At 37.5% G+C, this 13,887-nt stretch overlaps 1 protein-coding gene across 1 annotated transcript in view; it reads right to left on the bottom strand.

Annotated features, from left to right (window-relative positions):
* RNF17 (ring finger protein 17) overlaps positions 1–13,887 on the bottom strand; it is a 109,079-nt gene that overhangs the window by 10,814 nt on the left and 84,378 nt on the right. The window contains exons 26-31 of the mRNA XM_037986902.2: positions 9,879–10,042; positions 7,712–7,831; positions 6,317–6,397; positions 4,145–4,270; positions 2,930–2,989; positions 339–455 (exon numbers count right to left, since the gene is read on the bottom strand). Of these exons, the coding sequence (XP_037842830.2) occupies positions 339–455; positions 2,930–2,989; positions 4,145–4,270; positions 6,317–6,397; positions 7,712–7,831; positions 9,879–10,042 (668 nt within the window). The remainder of the gene's footprint in view (positions 1–338; positions 456–2,929; positions 2,990–4,144; positions 4,271–6,316; positions 6,398–7,711; positions 7,832–9,878; positions 10,043–13,887) is intronic.

Below are 13,887 nucleotides of genomic sequence, written 5' to 3'. Positions count from 1 at the left end.
GTTAAGTGGAAGAGTTCAATGCAGGAAGAGGAAGGAAAGCAAGATGTTTAAGATTTCATAGATAGAAACGGTTCCACCTTAAAAATCTAAATATCGGATATAAGCATAACATTGAATAAAGCAGCATAACACTGGAACCCAGTAGGTCCTTAAAAAACACTTGCCTTAAATATTAACAAATATCTGAAGAGGATATTATAGGGTGGGGCAAACTAGAGATCACGAATTTGCAACATTTGAAATCAGGAAGATAGGGAAGTGAAGAGTCACTTCTGGTGTTTAAGACCAAGATAGATTGTTATGTTTTTAATCACCAACTAATCATTTAGATCACATACTTCATTAGGTGAGACAACGTGCTTGACTTGAACAGCACAGAGTTCTCCTGGGGAAGGCAGAGATGAAGACAAATACGGTGATAAAAGAGGAGTGTCTGTTTCAGACGAAAGCAATTCCTAAAACACCACAGAAAAATTCAAATTTCAGAATGAGGATGAAAATCTATTACATTATAAAAATTCATGACGGTGCCAATTTAATTTTCAATTAGCAGAAAGCAAGCTCTCTTAAATACTGAACACCATAAAATGATTTTGTTACAGTAGGACCAAAATGTGATGACAATCAAAGATCTTTAGTATTCTTTTGTCCTCTAATTCTAAAGCGTTTTGTGCAAAAAAAATGCATGAATGTTTATTGATATGCATATTATCTACACATACACATACAATTCTAGAAGAATAGTCAATAGTAACTGCCACTAATGAGGGCTGCGGTGTTTGAGGTGCAGAATGAGGAACAGATCCCTTTTCCTTTTATACATTTTTGCAGTATTTAAGTACTTTCTAATAAAAACTAAAATAATACATGAAATGCTAAAAGAAAATTTAAGTTAAAATCATCAGAACGGTGAGCTTTCTCTTGAGCCCCATGAAAGCATAAGGAATATACTACAGTTATGTGATTCCCAAGAAGATCAGGCACCTAGTAACTGTTAAAAAAAAATGTGTATAAAAATGTGGTGCATGTTTTTCTGCAAATACAAGCAATATCTTTTTCTCTCTCTCTCTCTCTCTCTCTCTCTCTCTCTTTCTTTCTTTATTGAGACGGAATCTCGCTCTGTCGCCCAGGCTGGAGTGCAGCGGTGCGATCTCGGCTTACTGCAAGCTCTGCCTCCTGGGTTCACGCCATTCCCCTGCCTCAGCCTCCTGAGTAGCTGGGACTACACGTGCCTGCCACCACGCCCAGCTAATTTTTTTGTTTTTTTTTTTTTTTAGTAGAGAAAGGGTCTTACCATGTTAGCCAGGATAGTCTTGATCTCTGGACCTTGTGATCCACCTGCCTCAGCCTCCCAAAGTGCTGGGATTACAGGCGTGAGCCACCATGCCCGGCACAATATCTTTATAAAAAGTTCTTATTCTTCAAGAATAAGGTAATTATCTTAAGTAAAACCATCATATTCAAATTTGTAGGTTAATTTATTACTATTTAATGTTTTCAAACTGATAGACAAAACAAAAAAAAGTTTGAACCTAGGAAAATTCAGCAAAAAGTGATCAGTCACTGTTGAAATTTGTTGAACTTTTTAAGTAATGGGCAATTTACAATAAGGTTATGTTATTTTCATAAATTACAAAGGTTTACTTAAGTAAACTCTTCCTGCACAAAAAAAGTCCAAGTGATAAAAGAAAACAAACAGATAAACTGGACTTCATCAAAATTAAAAACTTTGGTACTTAAAAGGACACTATCAAAAAAGTGAAAAGAAAGCTGGGTGTGGGGGTCCATGCCTTTAGTTCCAGCTACTCTGCAAAAAGGCAGGAGGGCTGCTTGAGGCCCGGAGTTCAAGACCAGCCTGGGCAATGGAGCAAGACTCTCTCAAATCCGTTAATGTGAAAAGACAACCCACAGAATAAAAGAAAATATTTGCAATCATATATTTGATAAGGTACTTGCATGCATAATTATAAAGAACTGTTATAGCTCAACAATAAAAAGATAAATAACCCAAATAAAAATGGGGAAGTGATTTGAAGGGATTTCTCAAAAAAAAAAAAAAAAAAAAATATATATATATATAAATGGCCAATAGGTACATGAAAAGATGCTCAACAATACTAACCACCAGGACAAGCATATCAAGTCTACAATGATATGCCACTTCACGCCTATCCTAAAATGGCTAGAAAAACAGATTACAAGTAGTAATTTGGTGAGGAAGTGGAAAAAAGGGGGTCCTTGCACACACCCTACTGGCATGCATGTAAAATGATGCTGCCACTTTGGAAAACAGTCTTGGAGATCTTTAGAATGTTAAACATAGTTACCATAGACTCAGTAATTCCACTACTAGGTGTATACCCTAAAGAAGGGAAAACAAATTTCTACATAAAAACTTGTACCTGATCAGACAGTAGCATTATTTGCAATCACATAAGGCGGAAACCACCCAGTGTCCACCCACAGATGAAGGGTAAACAAAACATATCCATCCAGTGGAATGTGATTCAGCGATAAGGAGTGAAGCACTGTTACACACAACATGGATGAACCTTGAAAACGTTATGCTAAGTGAAAAGCCAGTGACAAAGGACCACATAGTATACGATTACATTTACATGAAATGTACAGGATAAGCAAATCTATAGGGACAGAAGTCATGAAGTTAGGGAAGGAAGAATGCAGAATGACTGCAGCTGGTACAGGGCTTCTTTTGGGGGTGACAAAATGGTCTGGAAATAGATAGTGGTGATGGTTACAAGACAGTGAACAATATTGAACACCACTGAACTGTATATTCAATAGGTAAATTCTATATCAATAATATTTCAATAAAGCTGTTATAAAAGAAAGCTCTTTCTGTCCTGTATCAGATCCTTTGTATTAATGAAGTGTCCAAAGTTTCCAAAATACTTGGATTGTTACTTACCTCAAACCTTATTTCCCACTGTTCCTCTTCATACTTTTTATCATGATCTGATCTTGGTTTCTGAAATAATATAGTATTGAGTAAAATCACCTTTAGCTATATAGTTTTAAGGTACTTTCCATATTTCATCCCCACAAAAACTGGGTGCATTTTCTTGTTGGTATTCATTTGTTAATTTCAGATCACTTACAGGAAAAATCTAATGTTCTGAATAATCTCACCATCTTAAGTTTTCAACAATCAGAAACCTCAAATGTATGTTAACACATGTATGTCAATGCTAATTCATTTATTGTAAGAGTGGGAGCTCTTACCTTTCCCTTTAAAATGTTCACAGTGAATAGTACAACTAGAACAGAAAGACTAAGTAATCTTCATAAAACTTGTTTAATAATGGACGAAACTTCTTTTACACACACACACACACACACACCCCCACTCACCCACAACCACACCTCTGCTTTAAAGAAAAAGCTGGCAGTGAGGATTACAGGTACAAAGTTAGAGCACAATTTCTATTTGAGAGAAGAAAGTAGTTTTCTTTATCCATGGAACAATGTTTGGTTGTGTGCTATCACCAAAATGAATATTAAAAAGTCTAAAAAGTAGACTGCAACTCTAGAAATAAAAATATCTTGTGATATAAAATATAATGATGCATAATCTATTCCTATAAAAGATTTATAGCAGCTTGAAATGTGAAACCATATCTTGTAACAGGCTATAGTTTTTAAAGCACTAAACCACAGAAGCACCAGGCAAGGAATGAGCCAGTAATGGAAGCTAAGTTCAAAATGTGGCTCTGGGTTTCCTGTGAGAAGGCAAATGAGAGAAATTTTGTAATACATGGCTTTTGTGTCAAGTAAAAGGAAAAAATATTTTACCTGGAGCAAGAGCCCTCTTCTAGTATTGAATTCTATAGAGATTTTAGAATGTGCATCCCTACATTCAAACAACACTGAATAGCATGGGCATCGCACTAGGTGTGAAGGTACAGAAACACTGATTTGATCTTAATGTAATTAAAGTCTTTTACAGGATACTTATAATGCATGACACAGTCTATCTTTCTCAGCAAAAATGTGTAAGTCCTCTAGACTCTCTTAATAGATCAGATATATAGAATCATATTTAAGACATAGTGTAAGACAAAATGTGACATTTTAACTAGTCTGTTCTACACTTTAGATTTTTATAGAAAAATAGTTCACTTACTTCTTTCAACATCTCCTCAGTATGTTCAGAAGTACAGTATTTATAGTATGCCATAAAATAAGAAAGTGACATTCCATCAAAATAGAGGTGAATAGACAATTTCTCCCATGGATTTTTAGGTAATTCCTATTTAAAGTTCAATAAAGGTTATTATTATAAAAATAAACTCCATTTGATGACATTTTTATAGTCAGCAAATATTAAATTTAGCATCTGACAATATAACAGTATTAACTAGACAGTTTGGCTAGTGACTCATTTCATAGAATTTTCTTCCTGGTATTTTGACATGCTATAAGGGAGTAATTCTACTACTTTGGTTTATGTGACATACACTTACAAGTCCATAGAGTTTTCTAGTTATTCACCACAAAATAACTAAGTTATATATAATTCCAATTCCCAAATACATCGCCTTTAGATGACACTAACAAATTACACTACGTAGAAAGAGAAAGAAAAGGTTACGTTCAGAGGTGGAGAAATAAAGTTTCATTTAAAAATCCAAAATTGGCAGGACTCGGAACAGTCTACTGGGTACTGAATGTGTCCCTAACTGATAAGCTGACCCACAGCAACTCTCTTCATTGCCACTGATACCACCTTTGTCCAAACTCACTGCTCCTCACTGTTTTACTGCTCCTCACTGAATTACGGTTGCTGCCTCCCAGCAGATCTTGTCCTATCTCTTCTTACCATTCAGTCTTCTGCCAATGCAGTCCCCTCCTGCCTAGCCCTGCTCCTGCCTCAGCACTCTTCTCCCTGCACCCATGTGGTCTGTCCTCTAACCATTTTAGGGTCTTGACTCAACTGTTACCTTTGCAGTGACATCTTCCCAGATGCATATTTAAAGTGGAACCTCCTCCCCAGCCATGCCATTCCTATCAGCCTTTCCTGCTTTATTTTTTTCTCTTAGCACCCATCACTATCTAATATTCCTCATAGTTTATTTTCTCTTTCCCACCACTGAAATGGAAGCTTTAGAAAGGCACAGATTTCTTACTGCTCAGCCCCCCAGCTGTGTGTCCAGACCTACAGCAGAGGCTAGCACCTAAGAGACCCTCAGTCAGCATCTCCCTTTGTGTACAAGTGAGAGGAGTGAGTCTGGGCAAGGCCTGCTGTCAGTTGGGTTGTGTGGAATGCACATTCATGGTCTCTGAGACACCTGGCAGCCTTTGCTATACCACAAGCTGTTCTTCTGTGTCAGGCGAAACAGCAATGAAAGCTGTCTAGACAAACTAAAAATTTCAATCTCTACCATATTTCAGCGACTTGCCATGGAGACTAAGCAACCAGGGAGGGACTCTCAGTACTAATAAAAGCTACTTTCTTATTTAAGTGAGTCTGTGCCTCCTTTAGGTTTTTATCACTCTATCACCATCCTTTAATACAGAAATACTTTCCTTACCATTTATCGTCCCACGCGGGTCCTGCAAACATAGCAGCTGCAGGTTGATCTCATTACCTCACTGCTCAGAAACCTCCACTGAGGTTCTCCCTACCAACCCCGCCAACTGGCCCTGCCTCTCCTGAATGCTACTCACTGCCGCTCCTCCTCACAAAGCCTCCACTCTTCCAGTCGAACAGTTACACCCTTTCCCTAAAATGTCTCTGTACCTTTGTGCCTGTCATTCCCCGTCAGGAGAACGTTACCATCTTTAAGGGCTACCTCAGTTCTCACAGTCTCTACATTCCTATTACATTTACTCCTTTTACCAGTCACTTGGCTCTTGGCATGTTACTCTGTAGTGCAAATGTTCTAGGTTTTGTCTTGTTTCACTAACCAGATATGTGCTTAGAGGACACAGATCATGATAGACTCCCTGAATTGCCTGTACCTAAGACAGTGCTGAGTGTTCAGCACCATCTTGGAAACTGCTACATATAAACATGTCCAACAATTTAATACTGCTCCCTGTAACAAAACAAGCTGTTAACAAAGAATCTTTCATATTAGTGACTTTAATGGTTATGAAAGTTCTCAGGAACTTGTTCAAAATCAGGCTTATTTAAAGCAAGCCTAGGAACCAAACTGGTAGTTTCTTTTATGCTAACAAGTAATTCACCATAAGAAGGTATATACCATTGCTTATCAAAAATATCCCTCAAATTATGTTAATTATAATATTTTATAGCAAATAATTTATACCACCTATATATACTTTAAATTACCATGATATGAATGTCCACCTCTCTCTTTGAAAGCAGTTGTTGAAGAACTTCTATTGCATCTGGTTGCCAGACATTTCCAACCTATTTGGGATTAACAAACTCAGATTCTTTTATGCTTTCATAAAATAAGATCAGGAAGCAAATTAAGATATACAAAAGTAGCCATAAACAAATAATATCGGAGAGTAGTACAAAATACACAAGCAGTTCTCAGAGAATATCATAGGTACATGATAAAAACATTTAAAAATGAATAATTTGAGTACTCATTTTATGCTTTAAAAATATAAACCTGTTCAGCCAGAGGTGAGAAAACATACACACATCCTACATTTAAAAATATTACATGTAAAACTTTTTTAAAGGACCAATATGCCAATGCAGTGCTTGTACAAGACCCGCAGTATGTATTCATTAAGGAATAGTGATTGGTACGTTTTTATGCGTTGAGAGGTTCACATGGAAAGGAAGTGAGGCTTCCTGCCAAAGCAATGTGAGTCAACCATCTGAAGTGGACCCTCTGCCCCCAGTTGATCCTTCAGGTGACTACACTTATGGTGGACATCTTGGCGGCAGTATCAGAAGGGACCATGATACGGTTTGGCTCTGTGTCCCCACCCAAATCTTCCCTTGAATTGTAGTCCCCATGTGTGGAGAGGAACCTGGCGGGAGGGGACTGGATCGTGGGGCAGTTCCCCCACGCTGACTGAGCTCTCACAGAGCTACGGTTTGGAAAGAGTTTGGCAGTTTCCCCTTCAATCTCTTTTTCTCCTGCAACCTTGTGAAGAAGGTATGTGCTTCTCCTTCACCTTCCACCACAACTGTCTAAGTTTCCTAATGCCTCATCAACCACGGAGAACTGTGAGTCAATTAACCCTCTTTTCTTCATAAATTACCCAGGCTTAGCTACGTAGTATCTTTACAGCAGTGTGAAAATGGACTAATACAGATCCTCTGTCAAAAAAACCCAGCTAAGCCACTCCTAATCCCTGAACCACAGAAACGGTATGAGATAATGAAAGTTTATTGTTGTTTTAGACCACTATGTCTCAGCTTAATTTGTTATGCAGCAAAACAGAATAAGGCACTCTTTTATCTGATCTCCAGCTTCAAGTTTGTTGTAATTTCATTTGATAAAAAAATAAACTTTTGCAATCTTATATCTTCCCACTTATGAACATATCTCTTCATTTATTCACATGTTTTACAGCCTTCAGTTTAATTTTGTAGCTGTCTTCATAAAGGCTGTTTAGCTGTCTTAGCAACTTACTTGTTGGTGTTGTATTACTTTTTTGTTACAACTGAAATTTCATTTTACATTCTAAATATTTCTAAAACAAATTAGTAAAAACTAATATTTAAAATTAATCATCCCACAAATTATGATGTACTCACAGGTGTGGTATTATGGAGCTGACAAGGAATACAGAACTGGGGTATATCAGGATACAGCAAAATAGGGTAAAGATGGCACTGTGGAATCTTTTCAGTGAATCCATGATCTAAATATTGTACCTGAAACAGGCCAAATAAAATTTACAGTTAAAATTTATTGTTAAAAGCTAGGGGACAAAGGGAATTTCCTGTTATTTGAAAAAAAAGTAAAAAGATAGGCCAGGCTTGGTGGCTCATGCCTGTAATCCCAGCACTTTGGGAGCCAGAGGTAGGTGGATTGTTTGAGCCCAAGAGTTTGAGACTAGCCTTGGGAACACGGCAAGACCCCATCTCTACCAGAAATACCAAAATCAGCTGGCTGTGGTGGTGTGGGCCTGTAGTCCCGGCTACTCAGGATGCTGAGGTGGGAGGATTGCCTAAGCCCGGGAGGTCAAGGCTACAATGAGCTGTGACTGTGCCACTGCACTCTAAGCCTGGTGACAGAGAAATAACTTGTTTCAAAAAAAATAAAAGACATCATGAGAAGTTCAAAATATGGATTTCTAAAATTCCCAGGAAAAAAAAGCAATACTGTATTTACTTCCTCTTCCGATAGTGTATCAAACCTCATGGTAAAAAAGGTTTTCTTACACATAACCCATCAGACTTTTTTGAAAAAAACTGGGTTTTATTGGATTTACAAATTCCTCAAGAACAATCCCTTTTTGAAATGCTTTAATTTTGATAATTCAATTTATAAATTGTCTTAAGAATAAGGAATGCCAATAAATTATTTCTTCTGTCCCAACATAACGAAATGAACATATGACTGTTTAATTGGATTTGCTTGGCAATTACCATTAAGAAAATAAAATAGAATTAAACAAAAATGTCTGAATACCTCACAGATAATTAAGGTATGGTTTCATGAGATGTTTATTTCTTAATGTGAATTACAGGATAAACTTTAAAAGATACCAGGTTAAGAAATGAAAAATCCATTGTGCATACTAAAAATGTAAAGTGACCACATGAAAAAAATAAAAGGTGATGATTAAACTATCAAAGTTCTTTTAAGTAAGTTAAAATAAACAGATATTTGGACAGCAGGAGAGTTTTTATAAAAGTTCACCATCTTATTTATTTTGATTCTACAAGTGTAAAGTTCATGAAGTATGATAACTTGATGAATACTGAATTTCATTTTACCTTTGTAAAGAAAAAAAGGTCAGAGGTTATGTGAGCAACTCAAATGTATGTATAGGTGAATGTATGTCACTTTGCACATACATTCAAGTTGCTCAGATAACCCCTGTAACTATCCAGATGTTTAAGTACTCACTCCAAATTTGAAACTATTTTACTTCTATGAAAACCATTAAAAGTTTGTAGTTCAATAGAAAAAGCGTAAGACTTAGAATCAGAAGTTCAGGAATCAGATGCTTGGATATTAACTCTAGCATTACTACCCAGTGACCCTGGCAGGTCACTGAACCTAAATTTCAATTTTCTTTTTAGTAAAATGGGAATAATAATCTAGGTCTAGGATAAGTGTAAACAAATTATAAAATACAAATGCATATAGGTGAAGGAAGCTAAAAAACCTAAAGTGCTATGTAATCATTAGGTATCATCATCAAACAGAAAATAAACTCCTGTCCAGGTGGAAACAAAACACTTTTTCACTTAAGCTTTTCCTCCCCTCACTCCAATTGAAACTAAAGTTTTCAACACACACACACATATCTTTCAAAGGATATAGCTATTTTTGAAGATTTTGAATGAAACCTGAGTGTTAGTTATCTCATTATTCTGGAAAGGTAAATTAGTCGTTATTCTGAAAAACTAACTGGGCCATAAACAAATTTGCTAGTGAGATATTTAACATACTGGAAAACACTCTTTTACTTAACACTATGTGTGGAAACAGGGCTACCAATTGTAACTCAGTGGTCCATCCATTAACCAATGATCAAATCCCTCCCTATTTTTTGCTTATTCAGGTTACTAAATATATTTGCAAATAACACAAAAAATTATTACAAACAAAAGTATAACATAACTGATGTTCCTACATGATTTTCATCAAAAGATGTTTTAATCCAATTTTCTTGTGTTCAAATGCAAAAGACTATTTAATGCTACAGCATTTAACCTTAGAATAGCCATGAAAGAACATGAGACTCACTCTGACGGTGCCACCTACAACCTCCATCACCTTGCCACGATACCACAAAGTATCGGATCCTCTTACTGCACATGCTTCTCCTTTTTTCCAGAAATAAGGCTCCAAAAGACCAAGGCATTTTAAATTACTTTGAATTTCATTTGTCATTTTGATTAGCTCAAATTCTGAAAAAAAGTATTAAGGATAGAAAGCATTAAGGAAAATTCCCTATCATTTGTTAATTTAATGACTTCATCTCTTCAGTAGTACAGTTAAAAATCAGTCTCCAAAACAGAACTTTGGTAAAAATCTGTGTGCATTTTAAAACATACTAGTAATAGCATATAAACAATATTATGATCTTTGCTTATATTTTGAGAGTGCAAACATCATACGGCGCTCTAAATACATACCAGCTAGCCTAATATGAAAGTACTACCAATTCAAAATAGGGTCAGTTTGACAGCCCTAAGTAAAACAGAACACAGGTTATATATTACTTGATGCTCAGATACAGTATAATGATGGGGATACAAATTAAAATTTCAATTTTGCTTTTATTGCTAATTGGCCCATGATTTCCACATATACCCATAACGGATACCACAGAAGGCAAGCTCTGGAGTCAGTCAGCATTCCAATCTTACTGCTTCAGTTGTGTGATCTTGGGTGGTTAGTTCCCTTACCTCCAATAAGCCTCAGTTTATCCTTCCAAAATAACACCATCTATTCTGGCATAACAGCATCTTCCGGGAATAACAGTACCTGTCAGCATCATCAAGCACTGCAGGAAGATTAGATGTAAAGCATCCAGCACATTGCCTGGCAGATAACAGGCTACTAGTTTGAACAATGACTATTTATACATGTCAAGCAAAGTTCCTGGGTTAAGTACTATTACTACAGGTCTCAAACGTTATTTTTTCTAGAACAGCCAATTGTACCCATTTTATTCTGTCTTTCAAATTTAAAAATGTATTTAGGAGATCAACAAATGAGAGAAACATTTCAGTAAATTCATAGCTACCATACCCTTATCCATAGGTACTAACTAGGAGCTAATGACACTGAGCCCTACGAGTGCTAGAGTTACCAACTACTCCGACGGGCCCAGGTCATAGTCAGGAAGCATTTGCACCTAAGCCTAAAGATCTCAGGAGGGACCTGAATATTCTCAAAGGTTCCTAAAGTTCCAGTCATTTGTTGTGATTTCTTTTCTCATTCTCAAGAAATATAAACTTCTGTATTTATTTTATTTTTAGAAAACGAGACAAGGTCTCACTCTGCTGCCCGGGCTGGAGCTCAGTGGCATGAACGCAGCTCACTACAGCCCTGACCTCCTGGGCTCAAGCAATCCTCCTGCCTCGGTTTCCTGAGTAGCTGAGACCCAAGGCATGCACCACCACGCCCAACTCATTTTTGCATGTTTTGTAGTGATGGGGTCTCACCATGTTGCCTAGCCTGGTCGCGAACTCCTGGGCTTAGGCAATCTTCCCGCCTTGACCTAAAGTGCTGAGATTACAGGTGTGAGCCACCGCACCCAGCCTGCATTCTGTTTTCATAGAGAGCCTCCAAACTTGTCTAAGTGACAGGTCTTACAAATCTGGAAACCCTCTACCCACATCTCCAGCATCCTAGTCCCAAGGTGAGGAAAATAAGGGAGACACAATGGTGGAAAGCAGGTTAATTTAAGCTAGTCCTGATCTAACAGTCATTTTAGCAGCCTATAGAAGCTGGTTTCATGTTGCTTCTCTTCCATGATGGGAGAGTACTGAGGATGTCTATATCATCACTGGTGGCCTAAGTTCTAAATTCTGCCAACCACATGTGCCATTGCCACTCTTAGGTGTACAAAAAAATGGGGCTCCAGGATTTTTATATTCTCAAGGATCCCAAGGTTTACAGATGCACAAAAATACTGAAATCATGGAGGAAAGAGTAAAATCCTGAGTGGCAGCCCTCATATATCATGATGCTAAAAACACAACTACTTCATCATATACCTAACTCCCTTATTCTTACCAAACTTCATTACTTCTATTCTTCCAGTCAGGCTGAACCCCTCTGTCTTATCTATGCCTACCTCTGTACGAGTTCTTTCCCTAAAGCTCCTAACTCTAAAAATGTCTTCCAGTGTTTTTTTCCTGTCCATATCTATCTATATTTCCAAAGCCATGAGGTTTGCAGCGTTTCTCAAAAAAGTTACCCTTCCTCATCTCTAGTCTAACTTTGCCTTTGCTTTGTGACCTTGCAACACTCTGCACACAGTGTGTCCCACAGAAACAACAGGGTATAGTGAAGAAAACACACGATTTAAGGAGCCAAGATGCACCTAAAGAACAAGAAATCCAATGGATTTCAAGCATTACAGGATATACAACAAAGTAACTTGTATACATAGTAAAAGTAGTATAGGCTATATTCAGAAAAAAACTGGTGTTGGTGTAGGGATAAATAGCATTAACACAGAACAGAAAATTCAGAAACAACTCACACGTATATGGAATCTTAATCTTTGACAAAGTTGGCACTGCAGATCAGTGGGGAATGTGTGGAGTATTAAGCAGATGAGCTGGGACTACTAACTAAACCTATTAAAAAAACTGGATCTCTTTTTCATATCTACCAAAAAATCAATTCCAGGATAGCTTATACATTATGTAAAAACCAAAACCATAAACATTTTTTACAAGATCATATAATGAAATAGCTTTCTGATATCACAGTAAGAAAGGATTTTTTTTTTTTTTTTTTTTTTTTTGAGATGGACTATTGATCTGTCACCCAGGCTGGAGTGCAGTGGCGGAATCTCGGCTCACAGCTGCAACCTCCACTTCCCGGGTTCAAGCGATTCTTCTGCCTCAGCCTCCTGAGCAGCTGGGACTACAGGTGCCCACCACCACGCCCAGCTAATTTTTGTATTTTTAGTAGAGACCGGGTTTCACCATATTGGCCAGGCTGGTTTGAAACTCCTGACCTTGTGATCCACCCACCTAGGCCTCTCAAAAGTGCTGGGATTATAGGCATGAACCACTGCGCCTGGCCCAAGAAAGGATTTAAAATGAGATACAAAACCAAAAAACAAAGAAGATTGATAAAATTACATTAAGACCTTCTGTTCATCCAGAAACTCCCAAAAGACACTGAAAAGACAAGTAAGAAACTGAGAGAAGATATCTGGAACACATAAAAACCAAGAAGGGTAAGTATTCAGGATATATTAAGAACTATGAATCAGAAAGCAATGACTTAATGGAAAGCAAGCGAAGACATGCACAGGCATTCCAAAACCACAGAAATACAAATGACTCAAATACAAGAAATGATGTCTACCCCATAAGAAGGAAATGTTTATTAAAGCCATAGTGAGAGACAATTTCACATCCACTAGGATTGGTAGAACTTAATCTGACCTTAGTAAGTGTTAGCAAGGATGTGGGGTAATGAGACTCTTCATGCACTGGCAGTGATGAGTGTAAACTGTTACAAACAACTTTGAAAAACAATTTGACATTACCCAGAAATGATCCACCATTTTTTTTTAATGGAGTCTCACTCACTCTATTGCCTAGGCTGGAAAGCAGTGGCATGATCTGGGCTCACTGCAACCTCTGCCTCCCGGGTTCAAGTGATTCTCCTGCCTCAGCCTCCTGAGTAGCTGGGATTACAGGTGTGTGCCACCACGCCCAGCTAATGTTTGTATTTTTAGTAGAGATGGGGTTTCATCATGTTGGCCAGGCTGGTCTCAAACTCCTGACCTCGTGATCCACCCACCTCGGCCTCCCAAAGTGCTGGGATGACAGACATGAGCCACCGTGCCAGGCCAATGATCAACAATTCTGTTCACTAGATTATGTGCCCGAGAAAAATTTTGCCTGTGTGTAACAAGATACAGGTACAAGAATGTTCACAGTAGGATTTTTTGTAATCACAGAAAATCTAGAAACATATGTGTCCATCAATAGAACAGATACTGAGATATAATCATTCATGGAAATGCTGTTAATTCATTTAAAAAAGGAATTAATTC

This window comes from Chlorocebus sabaeus, chromosome 3, assembly GCF_047675955.1.
Source record: "Chlorocebus sabaeus isolate Y175 chromosome 3, mChlSab1.0.hap1, whole genome shotgun sequence".
NCBI lineage: Eukaryota > Metazoa > Chordata > Mammalia > Primates > Cercopithecidae > Chlorocebus > Chlorocebus sabaeus.
The sequence above is the reverse complement of the archived record's forward strand: the minus strand, read 5'-3'. Positions and strand labels throughout refer to the sequence as shown.